We start from the raw sequence: 26,340 nt of genomic DNA, 5'->3' as shown, positions 1-26,340 counted from the left end.
ACTCAAATAAAGAACAGGAAGGCTCCCATAGCATAAAAACTTTTTACAATTTATTCGTCAAAAAAACAAAGAGTACACTCACAAACATGGATGAGTCATCAGCGTGTGTGATACAAGGGTGTCTCCGCTCTGCGGCCGCGAGCGGATGACGTCACCAACAGCTCTCCGGATTCCTCACGCGTATCGTGACTGACAGAACGTCACTTAATCATAGGATGGAGAGCGGCTGGTGCGGGGGTGACTTAAATAGTGCCGTGGCGGCCAGTAATTGACAAATGATCTAAACATTTGAGTAAACAACGCTAATGATAATGGTTTTGAAGACAAAGACTTAATCGTTCATATTTGTATACATATAATGTCAGGTAAAATTAATTAAAATGAGTTAAAAACGGAATGCACTCCCTCCAGTGGTGAAAAGGGCATAATGCAAAAGGTAGCTAGGAATCAGTGTAACTCTACCCCCCTGCTGGATGGCTAAGGGAATAGGTAAACAGAAATATATATCAAAATTGGGATATCTGAATGGTAAGAACAGGAATAATGGTCCAAGATGTTTTCATAACACTGGGATAATATCCACATAAGGGAAGAGGATCAAAGAGGGTGGGAACCAAGGATAATTAGAATATAATTAATAACTAGTCAATTTGACAAGGGATAAGAATATGTATCCATAAAGGTATTTTAAAATAATGTATCCACATCAACTGTGGGTATGGATAAATGACCATGATGATAACTAAAATCACTAAAAGCAATATTAATATCATAAAAACACTAAGATAGGTCATTATAAAATGGAGAAGGATAAGACACTAAAAATTAGATATAAAACAATTAAGATCAAACTCAATGTTATGCCCATGCGGTGTTAAAGTACACAATTCATGTATCCAACGGGATTCCGCCTGACTAATTTTTTGTACTTTGTTATCTCCTCTCCAATGGGGTTTATATTTCTCTATGCCCCATACCTTTAGTGAGGAGGGGTCTTTATTATGATAACGCTCATAATGGCGGGACAGGCTGTGTTTTGGGAACGCATTTATAATGTTTTGTGTATGTTCACGTAATCTCATCCAAAGTTTTCTTTTTGTTCTGCCGACATATTGGATTTTACATGGACATTCTAGGAGGTACACGACCCCTTCAGTATCGCAGGAAATAAACTCTTTAATTTTATATTCTTTTCCTGTGACACTGGATTTAAAGTTTTCCTTTTTCTTTTTGCTCTCTTTTGTGTGTTTACATGTAAAGCATCTTTTACATGGATAATATCCTTTCTCATTGAAAAAAGAAAAACTTTTTTTCTCAGGTGGGTCGAGAACATTTTTGGCAATCATGTCTCTTAAAGTAGGTGCCCTCCTATATGTAAACATAGGTTTTTCTGGCAATATTGATGATAAATGACGGTCGGCTTTTACAATATGCCAATATTTCTTGCAGATTGCTTCTATTTGCTTGTGCTGTACACTGTAGTCCATTATTAGTGGTACTTTGCCGGCAAAGGAATTAATTCTAGTAGAGTCCTGAATAAGCGTATCTCTATCTAATGCAACCACATCTTTGATTTTTTTCTCAATAAAATCTTGTTTGTAGCCTTTTTCTATAAATCTCTTGCCGACAAAGTCAGCCTGTTCCAGAAATGCGTCAGTCTTTGTGCAGTTTCTCCTTAGTCTTAGGAACTGGCCCTTAGGAATATTTTCCAACCAGGGAGTGTGATGACAGCTATCTAAGGGAAGGTAGCTATTTCTGTCTACCGTTTTAAAATGTGTTTTTGTTATCAACTTACACTCTTCTTTAGTGATCTCCAAGTCCAGAAAGCTGATTTTCTCATCACTAATCTCCCATGATAATTTAATGTTTTTTTCATTAAAATTCAAATAAAAACCAAAGTCTATAAGACTCTCCCTATCTCCTGACCAAATAATTAAAATATCATCAATAAAACGTCTGTATAAGAGTAACTGGGGTGGTTTTCTATTATATAAAACTTCTGCTTCCCATTCGGCCATGTACAAATTTGCCACACTGGGGGCATACTTAGCGCCCATCGCAATCCCACATATTTGTTTGAAGTAATCATTGTCATACCAGAAGTAATTATGGTCTAGACTGTATTCTAAACAATTGGAGATAAATTTCTTTTGTGGGGTTTTAAGATCACTTAGATTATTCATGGCCCAATTGGTGGCTTGAATCGCTTCTTTATGGTTTATAATCGTGTAGAGCGATGATACATCTGCTGTGGCCATGTATATAGAACTCCCATCAAGTACAATAGTATCCAACAACTGGATCAGATGTTTTGTATCTCTGAGGTAGGCTTCCGTTTTCTTCACTATGGGTTGCAGAAACCAATCTATGTACTCTCCTATTCTCGCACCTACGGAGTTAATGCCATTAACTATTGGTCTTCCTGGTGGATCCTCTCTTGATTTGTGGATTTTTGGGAGTGTGTACAGTACTGGTATCTTGCATCCCACTGGTTGTAGGTATTTTGCTTCCTTTTTATTTAGCAGTTCTTTCTTCCTTCCTTTCTTGATAAGTCTTGCTAAGTCATCTTTATAGCGTACTATTGGGTTCCCGGGTAATTTTAAATAGGTAGTTTTGTCACTCAGTTGGCGCTCGATTTCCTTCTTGTAGGCCACTTTAGATTGAATGACAATAGCCCCCCCCTTGTCAGCTTGTCTAACCACCACATCATTCCTTTCTTCCAGTTTCCGTATCCCACTTTTGATGTCTCCTGGATCAGATATTTTCTTAATCTTCAAATCATGTAAATCTTTCAGTACCATTCGCCTGAATGCTTCAATATGTCCGTCGTTACTGATTGGTGGATTGAATACAGATTTGTTCCTTAGATTACTGAACACAACATCATTGTTTTCAGTGGTGATTCTTGTTACACCTTCTCCTGGTCTGTTCATTATGTATTTTTTAATGTGGAGATTTCTGGCAAATTTGTTGATATCTACATACGCATCAAATTTGTTAAAGTTTTTCTTAGGGGCATATTTGAGGCCCTTATCCAAAACCTTAAGTTCTTCTTTGGTGAGTTCTATTCCGCTAATATTAATGACTCCTTCCCCTATCAATCTCTTCTTCTTCTGTTTTTTTGTTCCCGCTCTGCACCCTCTCCTCGGTTTCCGTGATTTCCAGATTGATTTTCTTGGGTCCTTGTAGGTGTTCTTCTCGGCTTTTCTTCCTTGTCCCGACTCCTCCGAAACTCTTTGTTCCTGTGTTCTCCTTTCCTCATTTCTCCTGGTCTCGGTCCCGGGCTCCAATACCTCTGTCTCTGCACCCCATTCTCCCGATGACGCCTTGGGGATTCTTGGCGTCTCGGCTCTAAAAAACGCCTAGGGGATGCGTTTCTATTATCTCTACCATAGGAAAAATGGCGATACGGTGTTCTCCTATTATCAAAAACTCTCGGGGTTCTTCCCCCTCCACCATCATCTCTTCTTAGATGGTCATAATAATTGTATACAGGCACATTATATGTATGATCATAAGCCCTTCTTTCTTCCTGTGGATAATAGTTTCCTTCACGTCTTTGGTTTTCATAATGAATACTATCCTGATACCCTTGATTTCTCCACGGTGGTGTTCGAGATCTCCCCCTATTAGGTATTTGTTGGAAGGGTCTAGGGGCATTATAGGTATTTTGGTTATTCCGGTTGTTTTTCCAGAAGGGTTTCCAACCATTATTATTCCCATTTTTTCTGGGTTTATGATTTGGGGTGTTTGTTCCATTGTTCAACTCCGTTGTATTAACATTCTGATTGCTTTCTTTTCCATTGGCTATAGTATCTCTTGCATCTTGTTCAGGTGAGCTCCTATTAGAGGAGGTCCCAGGCTCTTCTAGTTTATTCTGCCATTTATAGACTAGATCATCCTCATAGTCTTTCATATCTCTTTGGTATTTTCTTTTCTTCCTAGCTACTGTTTCTTTGTCTTTTTGTTCCATGTCCCGCTGTAATTGGTTAGACAGGGCTATAAATTCAGGTAGTTCCTTACTACTTTCCAGATTGCTTTTCAGTTCAGTGATAGTGCGATCAAGTGTTCTGATTTTGCGTTGTTTTCTTTTTATCAAAAAAGCTAAAAGCTCTAGGCCTTTATCATTGAAGAACTGAAACCACTCTTCCGTGGACTCCTTATCTATTAAACCATCATTGATGGGTACATCCCATCTATACTTACAGATAATTTTGGATACTCATACATGATTCTACTTTCTTGATCTAATTTTAGACAGTTCCTAGCAAGTGCCATCACGTTATCTTACCGCATTACCACTTACCATATTTGATTTTTAAATATTGGGTGGTTATTTCTTTGGACATTTTGAGTGGAAAACCTTTAGACCTACAGTCGGTGGTGGCTTGACGGTTTTACATTTATACTTCTTTGGATTGTCATTTTATTTTAATAGTTTTATTGGGCAAGCGCTACTACACCCTACCTGTAATTTATTTTCACTAGTATCATTGTGGCCGCGGTTTTTTGTTGCATAGTAACTTGTGGCATTTATCACTGGGGTTCTCACATACTACTTTCAAGCAGAGCTAGGTGGCTTTGGGCCCCCTGACTCTATGCGATTTACACTATTGTTTATACCTTAGAGTGTTAATTTATATGTTTAGCACATGCACTTGGGCAGATGCCTAAATTGTTTGTATGATATATATATTTTTATGATTTGGTTTAGCGCAATTATCCTCTTTTTCCCTATCACTATTTTGTTTATACACAATTTAATTGCCGCTTATTAATCCGATTTTTGATTCACCTTAGCGCAGTTGTCTCCAAATTCTCTATATTAACCTACAGGTCTCCTTGTGGGAAATGTAACTTATTTTTGAGTGGTAAGATACTAGAGTTTTTTTCTGGACCTGTGAAAGGTCCATGGACAACAAGCTTGAATATGTAGGTGGTGAAGGTGAGAAGGACTGTATGGAACAATACATCCAGGTTCTTCAAAAGCTGCTTTTGTGAACTTCCCCTCTGTAATAAAGAATAACATGGTGGTAGAATTGCCAGCTTGGCTGCCCACCATGATTTACATTTTTTTTTATTTTCCTTGCACATTACAGGATTCTATTTACAAGGTGAGAATTTACCACATTCACTAAGCTCTGGAGGAAAATGCCCCTGCAAAGTGAACAGCCCATTTCTCTTCAGTAAATCAACTCCTTTAGACTCTACTTGTCAAATTCGACCAGAAATTCCTTTTTTTAAGGACAAATCTTCTCATCTTTTATCAAATTTGTAACTGTAAATGGCTCTGGTTAATAGAAAAATAAATAAAAATCACATATGGACAACCTGTCAATTGTTAATAAAAAAAAAAACATAAAAAGTTACCAACCTGACCTTGAGCATTCAGAGCTCAGGGAGACAAAAAGGGGGCATAGAAACAATTAATGTGATACTACAAATTTTGTAGGTATACTGTATTTCCGATGCAAAGGGGATATCTGACTGTGAACAAGCCTCTGAACTACATTCATTTAGTTCAGGGGTCACCAAAATACAGGCTGCTGCAAGATTTTATCTGGCACTCTAATGTAAGAGGAGACGCTTAGGGTTTGTCTAGTGTGGCAGGTCGCCTCTGAAAATTGATACACACTCAGATCGCCATTTAGTGGTGTTTGATAGGTGGTAAGGAGGCAAAACGTCACCTCCTCACCACCTGATTTACCCATACAATTGTCGTACTACCACACCGCAATTGTGTAGTTCCTGCCTGTTTCAGGTTTGCTGCAGTCATAAAGAACAGTATTGTGGCCACAGCAGAGGGGGCGTGGGTTGTTGGTAAAATTATTGTTCAACCAACTGGTTTTTAGCTCCCCTCCAACCTCATGTGTGAGTAAGCCATAACTCTGGTGGGGATCCTGTTGTAAAGGAAAACCCTGAAGGAGACTGTAATGTAAGGGAGAATTCTGAAGGGGACCCTGATGGGGACTTTAAATAGTTCACGCCCAACAGTTTGCTGAAGAGAATCAGACTAAGGACATGGATTACTGGAACCATGTCCTGTGGCCTGATGAGACCAAGATATTTTGTGTGGCCACCATTATTTTCCAGCACTGCCTTAACCCTCTTGGGCATGAAGTTCACCAGAGCTTCACAGGTTGCCAATGGAGTCCTCTTCCACTCCTCAATGACGACATCACAGAGCTGATGGATGTTATAGACCTTGCGCTCCTCCACCTTCCGTATGATGATGCCCCACCGATGCTTAATAGAGTTTAGGTTGGGAGCCTAGGCCAGGGATCCTCAAATTACGGCCCTCCAAATTTTGCGGAACTACACATACCATGAGGCATTGTAAAACTCTGACATTCACAGACATGACTAGGCATGATGGGAATTGTAGTTCTTAAACAACTGGATGGCCATAGTTTGAAGACCCCTGGCCTAGGCTAATGACCAGACAAAAAACAGGAAGTGGGCTGTATAAGCCATTTACTGTCAGAAAAAAAATGTTTTACTATCCAAAGTTAAAACAAGAGCAGAAGATTTAATAAATGGAAAGATTTAAAAAGGACTGAAGTTCCGCTTTAATGCTGGGAATGCATTAAGATAAAAAATGTCTTACCTTTAGAAGCAATTAATTTTTTATGAATTTTATTGATGTCTAGAGCAAGGGAGTGTCATAAAATAATTGGCTGCGAGTGTCAATCCAGATGTGCCATCATATTCAATCATTTAAAACTTTTAGAATCATACTTATACAAGCTATATTGCACACACACACACACACACACACTAATATATATATATATATATATATATATATATATATATATATATATATATATATATATATATATATATATATATATATATATATATATATATATATATATACACACACACACACACACATACATACACACACACACACACACACAGTATCTCACATTTTTTGTGCAAACACTGAACAATGACACTTTACTACAATGTAAAGTAGTGAGTGTACAGCTTGTATAACAGTGTAAATTTGCTGTCCCCTCAAAATAACTCAACACACAGCCATTAATGTCTAAATCGCTGGCAACAAAAGTGAGTACACCCCTAAGTGAAAATGTCCAAATTGGGCCCAATTTTCCCTCCCTGGTGTCATGTGACTTGTTAGTGTTACAAGGTCTCAGGTGTGAATGGGGAGCAGGTATGTTAAATTTGGTGTTATCGCTCTCACTCTCTCATACTGGTCACTGGAATTTCAACATGGCACCTCATGGCAAAGAACTCTGAGGAGCTGTAAAAAAGAATTGGTGCACAAGAAAGCCTGCAAACAGTTTGCTGAAGAGAATCAGACTAAGGACATGGATTACTGGAACCATGTCCTGTGGTCTGATGAGACCAAGATAAACTTATTTGGTTCAGATGGTGTCAGGTGTGTGTGGCGGCAACTAGGTGAGGAGTACAAAGACAAGTGTGCCTTGTTTACAGTCAAGCATGGTGGTGGGAGTGTCATGGTCTGGGGCTGCATTAGTGCTGCCGGCAACCAGGTTGAAAGGTTGGAGAGAATCTTGTGACGTCACCACGAATCAGCTGGCAGTCTAAAAGCTTGTGGCTGTGTTTTGTAAGTTTGTTTTGTATCGTATTTCTTCGCTGTGCTTAAGAAAGAATTTTGGAATAAAACGATCATTATTTACTGCACCATGAAGTTCCTCTTTCTTCTAAATCCTTTACGCTAACAGAAGGCGTATCAGACAGAGTGACTGGAAGGTTGAAAACCTATTAAAACGTCTCGTTGTCCTTGACGGCGGAGAGTGGCTAGTGCAGGGACCCCCAATCCACAGTCCTCCAGCTGTTGTAGAACTACACATCCCATGAGGCATTCTAACACACTGACATTCACAGACATGACTAGGCAGTAGGCATGATGGCAATTGTAGTTCCTGAACAACTGGAGGGCCATAGTTTGAAGACATATGGGCTAGTGTTTGGAGCAGACCAGGCGGAACACCACAGCTGATTACTGTGCATATCAGGTGAGCTTCATCCCTACAATTTGGGGTCCATTATGTGCCGGAATAGGCCATCAGGCTTTTAGCTTACTTCTCCATTTGGATATTAAGTACTGACCAGTTGCCATTGCAGATTTCTAGATGCTGCATCAGAAGTTGCCTTTATTGTCACTTTACTTCAAGTTCATTTTGTGCTTTTGGGACTTTAAACACAAAATTAATTGATGCACATGGATTGATTCACTCACATGTTATGTGTTTTTGTATGATTACAGGTATTTTATAATGTATTAATGGCTGTGTGTTGAGTTAAATTGAGGGGGCAGCAAATTTAGACTTCATTCATAAAATTGTTGGATCTTTATACGAGACGACTGCTGCAGAGTTTGTATGTCTCCATCCCTGAATTATATAGAAAAGAGAGGGAAAAGGGGAATGAGAGGATGGTGGGACTTTATGTGAAGCACAACACCAGAACCAAATGAATCAATTAGTAGATACTATTTAACGGTGCATGTGGGAGAGTAAATAACATGTAATATATAACATAATAAATACCAATAATTGTATACACACACACATAAGTGTTCCTACATAGTAAATATTATATATACAAACATGTATTAAATGTAGCCCAAACGTGCATATAAACATAATTGATTGCACACATAATGTAAAATGTATTCAAATTTCTTCAAGGTAGTCGCATAGTAGACACATGGTAGCTGTGACAATACATCGATATATAGCTCTACGCATGTTTCGTGGACAACTTCCACTCATCAGGAGCAAATACGATATAGGTATGCTATTTTATTGAAGACATGCCTATATCGCATTTGCTCCCGAAACGTGCATAGAGCTATATACCGATCTATTGTTACAACTACATTTGAATACATTTTACATTATGTGTGCAATCATGTCTATATGCAATTTTGGGCTACATTTAATCCATTTTAGTATTTAATATTTACTATGTAGGAACACTTGTGTGTGTATACAATTATATGTATTTATTATGTTATATATTACATGTTATTTACTGTCCCACAGGCATCCATGTGCACCATTAAATAGTATCTACTAATTGATTCATTTGGTTCTAGTGTTGTGCTTCACATAAAGTCCCACCATTCTCCCATTCCAATTTCTTCTCTCATACAAGCTGTACACTCAATACTTTGCATTGTAGCAAAGTGTAATTTCTTCAGTGTTGTCATATGAAAAGATAAAATAAAATAAAATATTTACAAAAATGTGAGGGGTCTACTTATTTTTTTTTAGATTTTACATATACATATATACACAAACACATTATTAGGTATACCTGTTCAATTGGTCGGTAACCCAAATTGCTAATCAGTTAATCACGTGGCAGCGTGCATTTAGGCATCTAGATGTGGTAAAGACGATTTGCTGAAGTTCAAATTGAGCATCAGAATGGGGAAGAAAGGGGATTTAAGTGACTTTATATGTCGCATGGTTGTTGGTGTCAGACGGGCTGCTCGGAGTATTTCAAATACTGCTGATCTACTAGGATTTTCATGCACAACCATCTCTCGGGTTTACAGAGAATGGTCCAAAAAAATAAACTATCCAGTGTGCGTTAGTTGTGTGTACTAAAATGCCTGTTGATGATAGAGTAGAATGGGGAGAGATGATAGAAAGGCAACATTTCAGTCTTGATTTCAGCTACGACACTCAGATGGTAGGATCAGAATTTGACGTTAACATGAAAGAGCATGGATCTATTCTGCCTTGTATCAATGGTTCAAGCTGGTGGTGATGTAATGGTGTGGGGGATATTTTCTTGGCACACTTTGGGCCCCTTAGTTTCAATTGAGCATCATTTAAACGCCATGGCCTACCCGAGTATTGCTCCTGACCATGTCCATCCCTTTATGATGTATGTATGTATGATACAGTGTACCTATTTTCTGATGGCTCCTTCCAGCAGGACATAATGCACCATGTCACAAAGCTCAAATCATCTCACCACTGGTTTCTTGAACATGACAATGAGGTCTCTGTACTCCAATGGCCTCCACAGTTACCAGATCTCAATCCAATAGAGCGCCTTTGGGATGTGGAATGTTTCCAACACCTTGTTGAATCTCTGCCACAAAGAATTAAGGTAGTTCTGAAGGCAAAGGAGGGGTCCAACCCGGTACTAGCAACCTAATAAAGTGGCCAGTGAGTGTTATATATGCACACATTATATATATATATATATATATATATATATATATATATATATATATATATATATATATATATATATATATATATATATATATATAAAAAACTATCAAAGGTTCCTTGAGATTTTACAAATCTGTTCAAAGGTTTCAAGATAAAAAAGTTGGGCTGCTCTAAATAAAACTGAAATGTCCCATTTCAGCACCATGGACAGCACACACCACTGCTTATTAAAGTGCATCTACTCTGTTGCATAGTCTTGAATGGTGCCGAATTATTCACTATCAATATGTCTAGTTTAATGTTACACATAATATAATGTGCATCCAACAATTAAAGACTTTTCAGTAATTTTACAAGCCTTAGGCCCCATTCACACCTAGGCGTTTTTACGCCTGAAGCGCACTGCTCACAAACGCCAGAGGGGAGAATTAACATTATTCCCTATGGTGACTGTTCACGCCTGAACGCCCAAACGCCTGTTCGAGCGAAGCTCAAACAAGTCCCGGACCTTTTTTTGTCGCGCGTATCGTGCGGTTTGGGTGTATTTGAGCGTTTTTTTTTCCCATAGAAAGTAATGGGAAACGCGCGAATTGAGCGTATCGCGCGACAACGGGCATTTGCTACGGGCGTTTCGTCGCTTTATTAAATAGAACTTGTCGCCCATGCAGAAGATTAAAAAAATCTACCAACATAGCAACAAGTGATGAAAAGATGATCATTTTTCCTATTGGCTAAAATAAAAAAACGCCGAAGTACAAAAACGTCGCACGACGCTGTATGCAAATACGCGCGACAAAACGCCAGAAAAAAACGCCCAAAAAAACGCCCAAAAAAACGACCGAACGACCGACGCTCAGGTGTGAATGCAGCCTAAAAGAGGAAGTAAACCCTCATGGGTTTTACTTCCTCTTTATTTCCCTGCAAAGGTAAAGCATAATGGACTACTATGTAGTAATGGCTACCATAATGGCTTACCTTTAGGTAAAAGTGGTTGTACAGGGTGTACAACCACTATAATGAATAAATTACTGATGTGATCTACTATATACAACACAGATTTTTTTTTTTTTTTTTTAAACCTACCGTTTATCATTACAAAAATACCCTTGCCTTGCAGTCAAATGATCTAGGCCGGGCTGAGATGATGTCATTATTCTGTTGCAGCAAGAGAAAAGCAGTTTTCATTCACTTTTCCCCAGTGATCAGACAGCAACACTGTGGGAGTGAGAGGACTTCTGCAGGTGCTGATCTGTGTCAGACATTTATGGAATAACAAGAACTGCACAAGTACCAGGATTTACAGGATTATTTCATTGCAAAACCAGCATTTTAGCCCAGAAAGTAGATGCTGACCCTGGATGAAGTCTGAACAAAGATGGTTTCCACCTTTCAGAAATTAAAGCAAATGAAGGCATTGTCAGGAAGTACTGTGATCGCTGTTACATTTACACATTTATAAAGCCTGAAATGTAAAAATCGTCACTTTGCAAACAAATGTGAAGAAACTGCTGCACATCTAGGCTATTAGATGTAATGGCCAAAGTGAAAAGCAAGTAAACGTGCGCTGTCCTTTTAAATTACTATCTTCAGTGAAAAAAAACAATCACGACTTCAATCATTGCATAAACATATGACCATTTCATGCCACGCTTATGTCAAATACTAAATGATTATAATACTTCATAGGTATAAATACATAGGTGCAAATAATTCACAATGACTCCTGTGCATAACCAGCTGCAAGAAAATTAAAAAAAAAAGTTCAAAGTAACACAAATCCAAAGAGAAAATTAAAAGTGCTCTGCTTCTAGGTGAACAAATAGAGAGAAAAATATGCCACCGAGGATGACATCATGCCACAGGACCTTCTACCAGAAAGAGTTAATAGGCTCTTTTTACACAGTGCAGAAGATGGCAAGGCAATGCCTGGCTACCGCTCCAGCACCAACCATCACCCCTTAATATATACACACAGTACAGTGTGTGATATATATATATATATATATATATATATATATATATATATATATATATATATATATATATATATATATATATATATATATATAAAATACAAATACAAAGCGGGGAGAATGGGACTCTAAAGGTGCAATTGGTACAAGGATATACTAAATTGAATAAAATCACAATTTATTAAAGTTATAAAGCTACATAAAAACAATATTATACATTACATGAACAGCTTTATTGTCATTCAAGACGTGTTATTGTAGCTCCTATAGTTGTTCCTACATCTTAATCCTACATGTTTAGCCAAAATAAGTCCATTTAGGGAACGCTTGCCAATGAATAAGATGCATTCATGTATCAAATTTATTGTATACACTATGTATAGTGTTGGTATTTTCTGATATAACTTTACATATATTGTTTGTAATTTTCTTTTTGTTCATTCATATAGTAGCCACAAAACCATGCTCATCCCTGAGGAAGCCATGCAGTGAAACATGTAGGATTAAGATGTGGGAACAACTATAGGAGCTACAATAAGAGCCTGTTCACACTGGGGCGACTCGTCAGGCGACCCAGCCGCCTGACAAGTCTCGTCCCATTCTATTCAATAGAACCGTTCTAATAGGAGCGACGCAAGTCGCTCCGACTTAGAAAAAGGTTATTGTACGACTTTGGGGGCGACTTGCATTGACTTCTATACAGAAGTAATTTTGCAAGTCGCCTCTAAAGTCTTCTTCAGGACGCCTTGCCGAGTCGCCCCTGAAGTCGTCTAAATATGTACTTCCCTTATTGGTCTGAAATTGATGGAAAGCACTACACTTGAGTGAAACCCCACAGTATATCATTTATACACTCAGTGTTGTAGGATTCTGTCAAATTTGTTCTGTTAGACTCCCACTCCAAGGCAAATGACTTCATCGTGCTTTAGCTCTATATAGAGTACTCTTGTTGGAATTCTAATTTAAGATTACATTTCAGTCTTGTCTGTTTCAATCAAGGCAATCAACATCGATTACGCATAATAATAAATCATTTCAAAGTGTACGTTAAAGGCACGTGATGTAAATCAAGCTGGAAAATTGTCTTTTTTTTATCGTTATTGTGGCTTCAAACATCAATACAACATTAGCAGAACATTTTATCTGATTAAATAATTTTTCATAGTAACTGCAAGAAACAGGATAATTCACATTAGTAAAATAATTTATCCCTAGATCAGCTAGGAAAACAAAAAACTTTATACACTTAGGGCCAGATCCTCAAAAGGGATACGCCGGCGTATCTACTGATACGCCGGCGTATCCCTGTTTCTATCTATGGAACTGATCCACAGAATCAGTTTCCAATAGATAGGCAGAAGATCCGACATGTGTAAGGGACTTACACTGCCGGATCTTAGGATGCAGTACCGCAGCCGCCGCTGGGGGCATTTCGAGTCGAAATGCCGCGTCAGGTATGCAAATTAGCACTTACGGAGATCCACAAAGCTTTTCAGCTTCGTTTTTTCTCCGTAAGTATTAGTTTGCAAACGCAAAATTAGGGCTGCTTTTACAAAGTGTAAAGTTAGTACACCTTGTAAAAGTAGACCCTTCTTTCCCGCAACGCTGTTTTTTTTTTCCCCCGCCGTATCTTTTTTTTTTCCCGACGCAACTTTTTTTACCAGCCGCGATTCACATAACTCGGCATAACGTAAAACCGCGCAATGCACGTCGGGAAAATGACATTGTGAGCATGCGCAGTACGGCCGGCGCGGGAGCGCGCCTAATTTAAATGGGACTCGCCCCATTTGAATAGGAACGCCTTGCGCCGGCCGAATTTAAGTTACACAGCCGAAAATTTCTAGGTAAGTGCTTTGTGGATCGGGCACTTAGGTAGAAATTTTCTGGCAGTGTAACTTAATTGGGAATATTTAAGTTACGGCGGCTGGCTGTGGATCTGGCCCTTAGTCCACATCAAAGTGAATAAAAAATGGATACATGGGAATTATGTGTCATATAAACCCTCACATTACATAAACATATGACACAATTTCAGTTTACCACCAAGCAAACAAATAAGTAATATTCTGTTCAGACAGTCTTGTTGTCCAGGGAGTAGAATATTACAGATAAGCAACAGAGCCTGGTCAAACATCCACCCCACACTGAAACTAAATATATTTGAGCCTACGTTTCCTTTGTGAGTGTTATTTTTAGTATCCCGACTTAATTTATCTCAAGTTAAAATGAATAAAAAAAGTAGCGTACTCTTCCACTAATGGATATCATTCTATCTTTAAATTTTTCTTTTTTTTTCTTAAACCACTGGCTTAGTGACCAGCCCAATTTTCAGCGCTGTCACATTTTGAATGACAATTGCACAGTCATGCAACACTGTACCCATATGACATTTTTTTCCCCCACAAATAGAGCTTTCTTTGGTGGTATTTAATCACCACTGGGTTTTTATTTTTTGCTAAAACAAACAAAAAAAAGATCGAACATTAAAAAAAAAAACAGTTTTCATAGTTGATTATAAAAACACAGGTATTTTTTTCTCCTTCATTATGTGCACTGAGAAGTTGGCACTGATAGGCACTAATGAGGCGGCACTGGTGGGCATTGATCAGGAGGCACTGAGACCGCATTGATAGGTGGCACTGATGGGCAGCACTGAAAGGCACAGCAAGGTGGCACTAATAGGCGGCACTGATAGGTGGCACTAAGGGCAATGATAGGTGGCACTGAAAGGCAGCAATGAATGATGAGGCACTGGTGGGCACTGCTTAGCAGTACTAATGGGCACTGGTAGGTGGCACTGGTGGGCACTGCTTAGCAGCAGTGACTGTCAGTGTGGGGGACCAATGTCCGTTTATACAAGCCAGTAATTGGCTTATTGTTTTCAGCGTGAGGGGGAAAAAAGTGATTACCGGCTTCTATCATTGCCTGACAGCCGATCACGTGGCAAACAACAACCTGTAGGACAGCCTACAAAAAAAAAAAAAAAAATGGGAGGGAGGAAAACCCAAGTTTCCCTACTGAATTTGTAAGAGCATCCTTCATATATCAGTTAGTGACAGGTTTTTGGGACAATATTGATTATTAATTTTTTTTTGTGTAAGGATTAACCTATATTTATCCCAAGCATATTTAAAGAGGAACTCTCTGGGTAATCAACGTACATTACAGGCTTGTGAATCAGCTTTGACAATTCGGTAACCATACCCCTGCAATATTTTGTTCACTCTACTGTAGTGCAAGCAGACATAATCTGCACAGGAGTCTCCAATGGGACCATTCTATACTTCAAAATGTCATCTATAATTCTGTATAACATTTACTATGAAAAAAAAAAGATATACTGCAACACACTTTTCAAGGAAATAGGGAAGCAGAATAATTTATGGCCTCTTGGAAATGTAGCAAACCCAAACGCGGAGGCGTCTCCCCGCAGGGATGTACAGTAGTCCCAAGGGAGGGGGCGAGCATGCTGACTAACCCCCAGCCAGAACGGCTCGGATGATAGGGGGAAGCTTACTAAGGAGGAACAGGAAGTGAGAAATTCAGACAAAGAAAAAAAACATTTAGAAGGGAAATCGAAGGAAAACAATGCACTAGCTTAAAGGAACCTATTTAGAAACTAAAAAACTAACCTTTACAACCCCTTTAATGGGTTCTTAATCTTTTCTCATATCTGAGGTCTTTAAGTTTTATAGAAATTTAGTTGCCCTTCTTGGCACTCTTTCTAGTTCTGCAACGCCATTTTTGTAGGGAGAAAGACAGAGAAAAAGAGAGAGAGAGGGAGGGAGAGAAAGAGAGGGAGGGAGAAATAGGCAGGAGAGAGGGAGGGGGAAGGAGGGAGAGAGGGGGAGAGAAAGGGGGATATATATATATATATAGAGAGAGAGAGAGAACGATAGACAAGGGGAAGATAGAGAAGGGGAGAGAGAGAGGAGAGATGGGGAGGGAGATATAAGGGGGCGATAGAGGGGAGAGAGGAAGAGAGGTGAAGAGAGGGAGGTGAAGAGAGGGAGGTGAAGAGAGGGAGGGGAGAGAGGGAGGGGAGAGAGGGAGGGGAGAGAGGGAGGGGAGAGAGGGAGGGGAGGGGAGAGAGGGAGGGGAGAGAGGGAGGGGAGAGAGGGAGGGGAGAGAGGGAAGGGAGAGAGGGAAGGGAGAGAGGGAGGGGAGAGAGGGAAGGGAGAGAGGGAGGGGAGAGAGGGAGGGGAGAGAGGGAGGGGAGAGAGGGAGGGGAGAGAGGGAGGGGAGGGAGGGGAGAGAGGGAGGGGAGGGAGGGGAGAGAGGGAGGGGAGAGAGGGAGGGGAGAGAGACGAGTGGGAGGAAAGGAGGGGCGAGAGAGAGGGATGGGGGGGAGAGAGAGAGAGAGAGAGAGAGAGAGAGAGAGAGAGAGAGAGGGGGAGATGGAGGGGAGAGAGAGAGAGGAGGGGGAGAGGAGAGAGAGGAGGGGGAGGGAGAGAGCGGAGGAGGGAGAAAGAAGAGGAGGAGAGAGAGATTGAATGCCATTTTGTTTTTTAAAAAAAGTCTGAGAGATCGCTTCACAGAAAATTATACATACCTATAAATAATATCAAATTTGGTTATTTGGGGGTTATATAGGGAATGCTCTCCTCAAAATGTGTTCACAATAAAAAATACAGTGAAACAATTCAGCTGTTAAAAACTGAAAAATGCGTACCAGACCACATTCCATTTAATGGGTAACCAGTTTTTTTATTTTTTACCCCCATTATAGGAAATCTGCAAGGTCAATGATCAAAGACAGTTCTAAACACTAAACTATCTGAATAAAAATAGAAAAACAGTACAATGATAAATATCACTATAGCTTTACCTAAAAATATATCATGCTAAACATCTATGCAAAGTAATTAACTTTCATAGGTTACGATCCAAACAGAGAGAGAACAAACCGTTCTGACAAAATGGGAATATCGCCAGATTCATAGCTCAAACTCCAGAAGATGCAAACATTTTGCGAGACCCTTGACTCTATTTGAAACAGTTTGCCTCAAGGCAGTAAAAACTGAAAAAACGATTTCACTTACGCTTGATTGCAGACCTCGGGATCCCAGGAGCTAAATAAACACAAGGAGTTGTGGGAATCTGCACTAAATACCACCTTTAGTGACGATCATGTGTGTTTGTGCATAAATATGCAATTAGCACACGCCTCCAGGAAACATCTTATAAACTCCTGACAAATTTGTACAACACACCAATTAAAATACACAGACGGATTTCTACAGTTTTGGATCTTTGTTGGCGCAGTAACCAGGCAAAAGGCACCTTACAACACATTTGTTGGTATTGTACCTTGATACAGCCATTATGTTTGTGAGATCATAAAGTTCATCACAGAAACCTCAATCCATCCAACAGCAGCATGTTGCCTACTACACATTTCAAATTGCTCAATGAAAAAGTACAAATGTTCGCTCACCAGATTCTTACGGCTGCAAAGCTGCGATTCTTAGACACCGGAAAACCACAACCACTCTTACAATTTAAGGATGGCTTCACGAGGTACACAACTTATACACTATGGAAGAAATCAGGACAACAGCCCACGATACAACTGATAAATGTAATAAAAATTTGCAAACTTGGGTAGTCTTTAAACATTCTGAAGAATATGACTCGTTAAAAGTTTATAACTATGGCAACCCTTGGACGTCTGTTAATTTTCCTACCTACCTTCCTTCACCCTCTTTATTTTACTCCCATCTTATTTAGCATAAACATATATAGCCGTATTCACAAAGACTTACGCCGACGTATTTTTATATATGCCGCGTAAGTCCATGGATGCACCGTTGTATCTATGCGCCGTATTCACAGTACAAGATACGCCTGAATTTTGGCTTCCTACAACCGACGTAAGTCTCCTACGCCGTCGTATCTTGGGTGTATATTTATGCTGGCCGCTAGGGGCGCTTCCATTGATTTACGCGTCAAATACGTAAATTACCTAAATACGCCGATTCACGAACGTACTTGCGCCCATCGCAGTAAGCTACGCCGTTTACGTAAGGCATACGTCCGGCGTAAAGATAAACCACCAAATAGCTGGTCTAAGTCGTGTAGGGTATGGATGTCGGAACTGCCGTCGGATTTTACGTCGTTTGCGTAACTCGTACGTGAATGGGGCTGGGCATAGGTTACGTTCACGTCTTATGAATTGAGCCGGCGTATCTTAGGGAGTAAATTCGACGTGATTCTGAGCATGCGCGCGCATGCGCCATTCGTTCGGCCATTCATTTACATGGGGTCATGGTTAATTTTAATACAACACGCCCACTACCTTCCTAATTTGAATTAGGCGGGCTTACGCCGGCCCATTTACGCTACTTGCCTCTCTATGTTACGTCGGCGTAGCGCATATGAGATGCGCTACGCCGGCCAAAAGATGCGCCCTCTACGTGAATCTAAGCCATAATGATTAAAGTATTTTGAACAAATAAGTAAATCATATGCAATTTAAGAAATAACGGTCATATTTTATTAAAGTTAATGAACCAGTTTTTTGATTACACCACCAACCTGCATTGATAATTGTTAACTATTACTTTGGTGAATTTATGTACTCACTATTAAGCTTACAACGCAAAACAAATATCTGTACAAATGTCATTACTTTTATACAATTGTACAACTTTTATTATCTTTTTTCTTGCAATAAAAATTTCTATTGAGAAAAAAAAAAATACCTTTATTAGGTTACCTTCCTTCTAGCTTTCTCTTTTCCTCCACTTCTATCTCTTAAAAAAGAAAAATAATGTTTGCCCAAAACCCTAGCAACTTCACTATTTTTGTTTTTATAGCACAGCGCATGTACAGTGCAGTGTACATTGCATTCTTGGCATCATGGAAAAGGGAACCAGGGTGATGCAATTCTTGTGTACATGCATAAGAGTTACATCATAACTAATCAACCAATGGCTGAAGTGGAAAGGTAAGCACCTGGATGAAGCAACAGAGATGATTGGCAACATAGTGATGAGGTATAATGAGGGATAGCTCTGACATTTTAGCACAAGGGAAGGGAAACCTTGAGTTGAGTCTTCCATAATATGCATAGGCGTGCGCACAGAGTGTGCCAAGGTGTGCCCAGGCACACCCTAATCACCCTGTGCAGCACATATTCCCCCCTACTGCCCTGGTTCCCCCCTTCTTCCCCCCCACAGTGCTTCCAGTTTCCCTACTCTCCTCTCCCTCCAGCTGTTGCTGCTAGGATGTTTTAGGGTGAGTGGGGGAAGGGGCCAGTAAATATGTAACTTACCGGCTCCTTCCCTTTTATAGTGAGTGATCGGTACTATGTGTTTGATCTTTGGAGTGCACACCCTAATACAATAGGCTGCGCACACCTATTATAATATGCAAGTATGCTGTGTAGTAGAAGCACACCTACAGTACTACTTTAAGCACCAGATATAAGTAGACTAAGGAGGCACATACAAAAAGGAAATGGACATCCAGACATATCACTTATTCACGTTTTGAGATAGAAAAAAATATCTTTGTCAATAATAAATTTTGGCTAGTTGTATGAGAAGCTAGGATTCTTTTGCCCTTCTTAGTCTGTTAATAATGTTACCATCGCTTTGGTCTCAGTGTAAAACTGCAACCATACCAATTAAATATTTGCAACCACACCAATTAAATTTTTGTGTATAAGAAAATGTAAGCTTACTTACAGCCAACCATCATCATCGCAACTGAAAAAATCTTCTCTCCATCGGTTGTTGGAGCAATGTTTCCAAATCCAATAGTTGTAAGGCTTGTCATGGTAAAGTATAGAGAGGATATGTACAAAGAGTCCTTGCTGGGTCCACCTTCCCACCGCCCTGAGCCACTGGCATTATAGCGATACGGAGTACCAATGCTCATTCCTAACTGGTAAAGCCAGCTTGCATTCTTGATTGTGTTGGTCGCTTCATCAATGACCTCATAGTCCCCAATGCTGAACCAGATGCAAGCTAACCAGTGAGCAACAAGACCAAACACGCAGACCAGGAGAACCAGCACTGCAGCACCATATTCCAGGTAATGGTCCAACTTTCTGGCAACACGGCCCAACCGCAGGAGCCGTACTACCTTCAGGGAGCTGAAAAGACTGCTGATACCCTAAGAAAAAAGAATACATTTTAAATGGAGGCATTTGTGAACAAGTAAACTGGGTTTTTAAATTAGAATTGAGACATGAATATTCTTTGACAGTTCCCAAAATTAAATCCAATGTTTAACACTTTTACTTACAATATAGTTCTACTGTTAAGTTAAAATCTAGTTCCAAATTAGCAATATTATGAGAATCAACTCCCACACCAACAATTCAGAACAAAGCTTTTTCTATAGAAGTGGCGCAACCCAGATAGCAAGGATAACTTTCCACAAATTTGTTGCAGTGTTGAATTGTAAGTCTGTTAACTTGATGCACATTTTCACTTGAAAAGTTGTACACTTGCAGAACACTTGAAGCACAATTTCTAGTTGACACTTTTCCAATTTGTATCACATTTGCGTGGCAAGTCTCTAGCTTGTAGAATGTTTGCAAAAAAGTTGATCTGGAGTTATGCAATGCCGATTTGCTGCAATTGTTCAAAAAGCTTGTGAAGCCTGGCAAATCTAACAATAGCTTAGCAAGTAATTTTCAAACTTGCAGTACAATTGCTTGCTATCTGGCAAAGTAGTCTATAAGCTAAGGTACATGGGGCTTTCTCCTTCTGGTCTACAGAATACCTATTTTTGGATCTCTAGCAGGATGAACGGGTAGTTTTCTGTTCTTCTGTTTTCACTTGGTTTCAAAGTGATAAAACAGAGGGGGGGGGGGGGGAATGTGCATGTATCACAAAGTTGTACTGAATAAATGTTTCTTTTTCCAGACATACACTTTAGGCCTCATGCACACTGGACGTTTTTGGTCTTTTTTTACAGCAGCTGTTTTTGGCAGTAGACGTTTTTTTTTTTTCTACAGTCAATAAACTCCCCATTATGTTATCCTATGTGTCCATGCACACAGACTTATGAGCAGTTTTGGGCAGTGGCAATTTTGAGCAGTAAAAAAAAAAAACTAGTGGGTTCTGAGAGACGTTTTTTAGCTGTAAAAATGCTCTAACGCTGATAAATGTCAATCAGCGCATATTCAACAAAGTATTAGAAGGTAGCTAAGGAACTGCAAGAAGTTAAATTTTGTTCCACCACCCCTAAAGAACATCACTTGTTGATTTACTAAAGGCAAATGAACTCTGCACTATTCATGTTTTCCCCCATAGATGAGTGTAGGTAAGCTTAGTTTTCCAAAGAATACCCAATCTGGTGCAACGAAAATAAAAGAAATGCATTTTTGCTTGCCCATGATTGGATGATGAAAAGCAACAGAGTTTCATAATATTCACTACACTCTGGGTAAAACAAGTGCAACTGCACTTACAAACTTTCCTTTAGTAAAATCAACCCCAATATTCCCTGCCTGACTAATGGCAGAATGGCCATGCCTCCATGCGAGAGCACAGCATGCCACAAAACTCCAGAATAAGCTGATTCACAGTTCATTCAGGCCAAGTTTTGTCTTCTATCCAAAGAACCACCTTTGACTCCAACAATAGTTTTAGATAGAACAGGTATTTGTATTTCATGAGTGGGAAGTAATTGGCCTGGAACAAAGGTAAACATCACCTGCAGCGTGATTACTTAATTCTTTGTAGCAGCGGGGTGAAGAGGTGACAATTAGCTTCTAAAAAAGTTAACTCCAGGAAGGTTGTTTTAATAAAGCAAAGAACACAACCCTTTAGGAAAGATCACAAATTGTTTAACTAACATTGAAAGGAGGTTGGTGACAAAAAAGGCGAAGGTTACAATTTTCTGTAACGCGTTAAAACACAATAAAACAGTAGTTACAACTTTAGTTAAGGGCATATAAGAGTAATCATGAAGTATAATAGCTCGTTATCACTAGTGCATTGTAAAAAAAATGGAAAACTCATATTGTGTTGTTAGCGCATTTTTAATACGTTGAGGAACGGATAATAACTCACGACAGGGGTGATTGTATAAATGTTTTTCTACGGTTGCAAGTTTGTCCATACTATAACTTATGATGTGGAAAAGTACTGTTTATTATGTTGAGGATCGCCTCACCCAATGTTGGGTGTCTGGCTCTTGTTTCTTTTGATTTCTGTCTAAAAATTTTCTAATAAAACTTTTATTGAACTTTAATACGTTGAGATTTAACGTAAAGCATAATGTGTTTTCTACCCTGGCCACCTGGAAAAAATTTGATATGCGACTCAAAAAATTGCATTCTTGCTGTGTTTCCATTGACTAAAATAGAAAGATGAGATTTTGGTGACTTCTTCAAACAGGTCACCAAAAAGGGCGTTATTTAAAAATGCAGCACAGAGATGTGAACAGATTGAATTTAAATGGAACCATTTTCCATGCGATTTTGTCGCAGTGGAAAGATGCATTTTAGTGCGCCACAATTGCACCAGTGTGACCAAGGTCTAAGAATTTAAATGACACCAGCAGTATAGATTGATCTAACACGTGGAAGTTTCTCAAATATTGGTATGTATACCACAACAAATACTGCCAACAGGTTCAAAGATAGATGCTTGTTAAAGCGGAACCAAATTAAGCAATTAGCCGTTGCATTGCAGGCACAGCCCCGCTGTAAGAGATAATTATTTTATTTGTCCCAAGTTGAGCGTTAAAAAGAGCTTTGGCTGTACTTCTCCTGAGGATCACATGAGTGCAGTTCCTTCTGTACTCCTGTAAACTGTTTTCAGCAGACAGCGGGCTGAAGCCTGCTGTCGGCTGATGTCACAGAGATGGCCCAGGCTCAGGCAAGATTGCGACAATGAAGTTGGGATCTACCCACATGCCTGGGCCGGCAGCTCCCGACCCCTCCCCCTCCATCAGCTCACTGCTGCTGTGTTAGATCGCATGGTTTTCAGTGTTAGAGCCATCCACCTAGGTAAGCATGATTTAGGGGGGGGGAACAAAAACTCCATACTTCGCTTTAAACCTTTGCAATGCACTGGGAATCCATAGTGTAAGAGCAGGTTCACACCAATGGGCTGTGGTTTGGGTGCAGCGTGATTGTATGTGTGGCTTACCCGTGTTTTTAGGTGAACTTTCATGAAAGCACATCAAAGTCACGTATGCTTCATCATTGATGCACATTCAAAAAATGTATGGTCTAAAATAAGTCAATGGGGGCCCATCTAAAACTTGAAACTTTTGGTTAACCTGCACATACAATCACCATGCCCCCAAACTGCTGCGCACTGATGTGAACCTCGCACGGAGCACTTTCATTCCCTGGAGTTTATTTTTAACTAGTGCCCCTGAAGGTTTTAATTAAATAAAACAAAAATAAGTGGGTGTGCCCCCTTTAAAAGCAAACCTGAACACTTATTTTTTTTTATATAATTTGTTATGTCCTGTATTCAGACATTTGTGAGTGCTGCAGTCTCATACCCTGCATGCAAGTTTAATCTTTTCTTTTTCTAATTTAAAATAAAAGAGCAGCACTGGCTGTAATCCTCATGTTCTCTATGGTACCAACCCCCAGAGAAATTCATTTCCACCACTAGATGTATGAAGTCTTCCAGGCTAGGGACACTGAGCGACATTCAACCAAGACGACATAGAATCTATTGTAAGTACAGGGTGTCATGGACCACCCCCCCTGAAGTACACCACAATTGAACCTTGCACTCCAACTGCAAAAATCTAACTTTGAGGACCACCCTCCACCAGCAGTTGATCGAAACCATACCATGTGTGTCACATGACCAGCCTGAAGACCTCGGGAAGAGGTAAGTATATTAATAAAATTATGTAGCGTTGGGGGGTGGGGGAAATCTGCAGGTGGACTTTTAAACATATTTATCTCTTTTCTCCTTCACCACATGAATGGTAGCATCATTACGATGTGTTTATTAGCAAGAAGAAGCTGAAGTTAATTCCAGTTATGTGTGAAAATTGTTACCAAGCAGCAGCTTTGAGCAATAAGTAAAAGCGCGTTTACTGCTACTGTTTAGGAAATCTTTCAGTTGGTAAACTCAGAGAGTCAACTTTGCTTTCCCCTGAACTGTTTTCACTGAAAATACAAAGCTTCCTATTAAATAAATGAACCAATTAACTATGATAGATCAGGAAATGGGCCACACACATCTCCCAGAATCCCCTGCTCCATTTAGTACTATACTGATTCTTTTTGACAGCCATTATACCAGGGCTGGAATAATGATTCATTTAAGCTGCATGTGCATTTTTATAACTCCTCTTAAAGAAATGCACTATTTACTAAAGAAAAAAAAGTAAAGGAACCCAAACTGCTGCTATGGCATAAGGGCAGATACGTTGCACACAAACCCCCTACTAATTTCCTCACGCCAGGCTCTAAGGCAGTGGTCATCAACCTTGTCCTGCAGGGCCCACTAACAGGCCAGGTTTGCAAGATAACTTAAATACATCACAGCTGATATCATTTGCTCCTCAGTGATTGCAGTATTCTAGACTGCACCTCCCCAAGGTAATACATAAAACCTGGCCTGTTAGTGGGCCCTGCAGGACAGGGTTGATGACCACTGCTCTAAGGCACCAAGGCTGTGGAGAAGAACCTGTACTTATTCACACTGAGAAGGTGGTGTTTGTAGAAGGTGGCGTTTGGAGAAAAGGGGTCAATGCATTGGTGTTCGAGGAACTGAAGTACTGTATATACTCGAGTATAAGCCAAGTTTTTTAGCACATTATTTTGTGCTAAAAAGAAAACGCCCCCCTCGGCTTATACGTGAGACTGTGTCCATCTGCAGCCTTGTGCGCCTGATCTCCCGGCGCTGTCACGTCAGTTTAGTCGGCGGTCGTGTAGTGTAACAAAGCCCCGCCTCCTCCTTTTCCGCAATAGGCGGAACACTGACTCACTGCTGGGAAACTGAGTCAGTGTTCTGTCATGGATGAGGAGGAGGGCAGGGCTTTGTTATACTACACGGCCTCCGACTAAACTGCATATCACAGCGCCGGAGATCATAAGGATGGACACAGTGAGGCATGCAGATGGACACAGTGAGGCATGCAGATGGGCATGCAGATGGGCATGCAGATGGGCATTATTTGATCTTTTCCACTTAAAGTAGCTGCTGCATTTCTTACCCTAGGCTTATACTTGAGTCAATACCCTTTCCCAGTTTTTTTGTGGTAAAATTAGGTGCCTCAGCTTTAATACAGGTCGGCTTATACTCGGGTATATACCGTATTTATCTGGCAGCGGTGCCTGGATTACAAAACTTGCTGCACAATTACACATTCTTCTGTGATTTGAACAGTTCTCTTATTTGTTTTGTAACGGTTCATCTAGCTGTTTGCTTGGAGTTTCAAGTCAAGCAGTTGACTGATCAGCAACTGTCAGATTTCAGATGACCTCTGACCCTGAAAACAGACTGGTGGGAGTACGTATTTTTATAGGTCAGTATGTATGTATGTAAAGTCACTTTGTGCTGCCTGCTTACTTTTGCCAGTTAATAAATATCAAAATGTTATATGCAACATATTCATTTTAACGCCTGCTCTCCCAAATAGAGTCTTTGTGATATTTGAAGTAAGGTAATACAAGTCAACATACCATAATATAGTCATCTCATTTTACAGTGCCTCAAAGCTCTTCACTGCAGGGTGTACAGCAATTTTATCACTCCAATAAGACAGGCTGGTTTGTTCAATACACCCCCCCCCCCCGATACCAATAAAATATGTTATCTGTTATGCAGAAGTGGGTCATCTAGTGACAGCCTTTGCTATGTACAAGATACCATTGGTTTACAGCAGAGATCGAAAGTGCCCGTGCTATGAATGTACCTGTCTTTTATTCCAGAGTGCTTTCACTGAAAATTGACTCCAATAAAAGAGGAACTGCAGCCTGCTCACATAATTTGTAAAAAAAAGCATCTTTGCCATCCTGAAGCCTCCCTAGAACATCATGTTGCATATTATTTTATATATACTGTGATTCTGTACTTGCCAAATATGCTGCAGATATCTCCCTCCACGGAGTCTGGCTGCAGCCATTTTAACTGTGGGCAGCTGAAGCTGCTGCCTATTCACTTCCTGGATTTACACAGACACACAGATGCAGCCCTGGAGCTTTCATTGGCCCTCTTACGACTCAACCCCCCCCC

At 39.9% G+C, this 26,340-nt stretch overlaps 1 protein-coding gene across 1 annotated transcript in view; it reads right to left on the bottom strand.

Moving 5' to 3' along the window:
- Positions 1-26,340, bottom strand: part of KCNH5 (potassium voltage-gated channel subfamily H member 5) — a 320,226-nt gene that overhangs the window by 167,145 nt on the left and 126,741 nt on the right. Inside the window, exon 7 of the mRNA XM_040333059.1 lies at positions 19,855-20,284. Coding sequence (XP_040188993.1) covers positions 19,855-20,284 — 430 coding nt within the window. The remainder of the gene's footprint in view (positions 1-19,854; positions 20,285-26,340) is intronic.

Source organism: Rana temporaria, chromosome 13 (genome assembly GCF_905171775.1).
Source record: "Rana temporaria chromosome 13, aRanTem1.1, whole genome shotgun sequence".
Taxonomy (NCBI): domain Eukaryota; kingdom Metazoa; phylum Chordata; class Amphibia; order Anura; family Ranidae; genus Rana; species Rana temporaria.
Note: the sequence above shows the minus strand (reverse complement) of the source record. Positions and strands in the feature narration are given on the sequence as shown.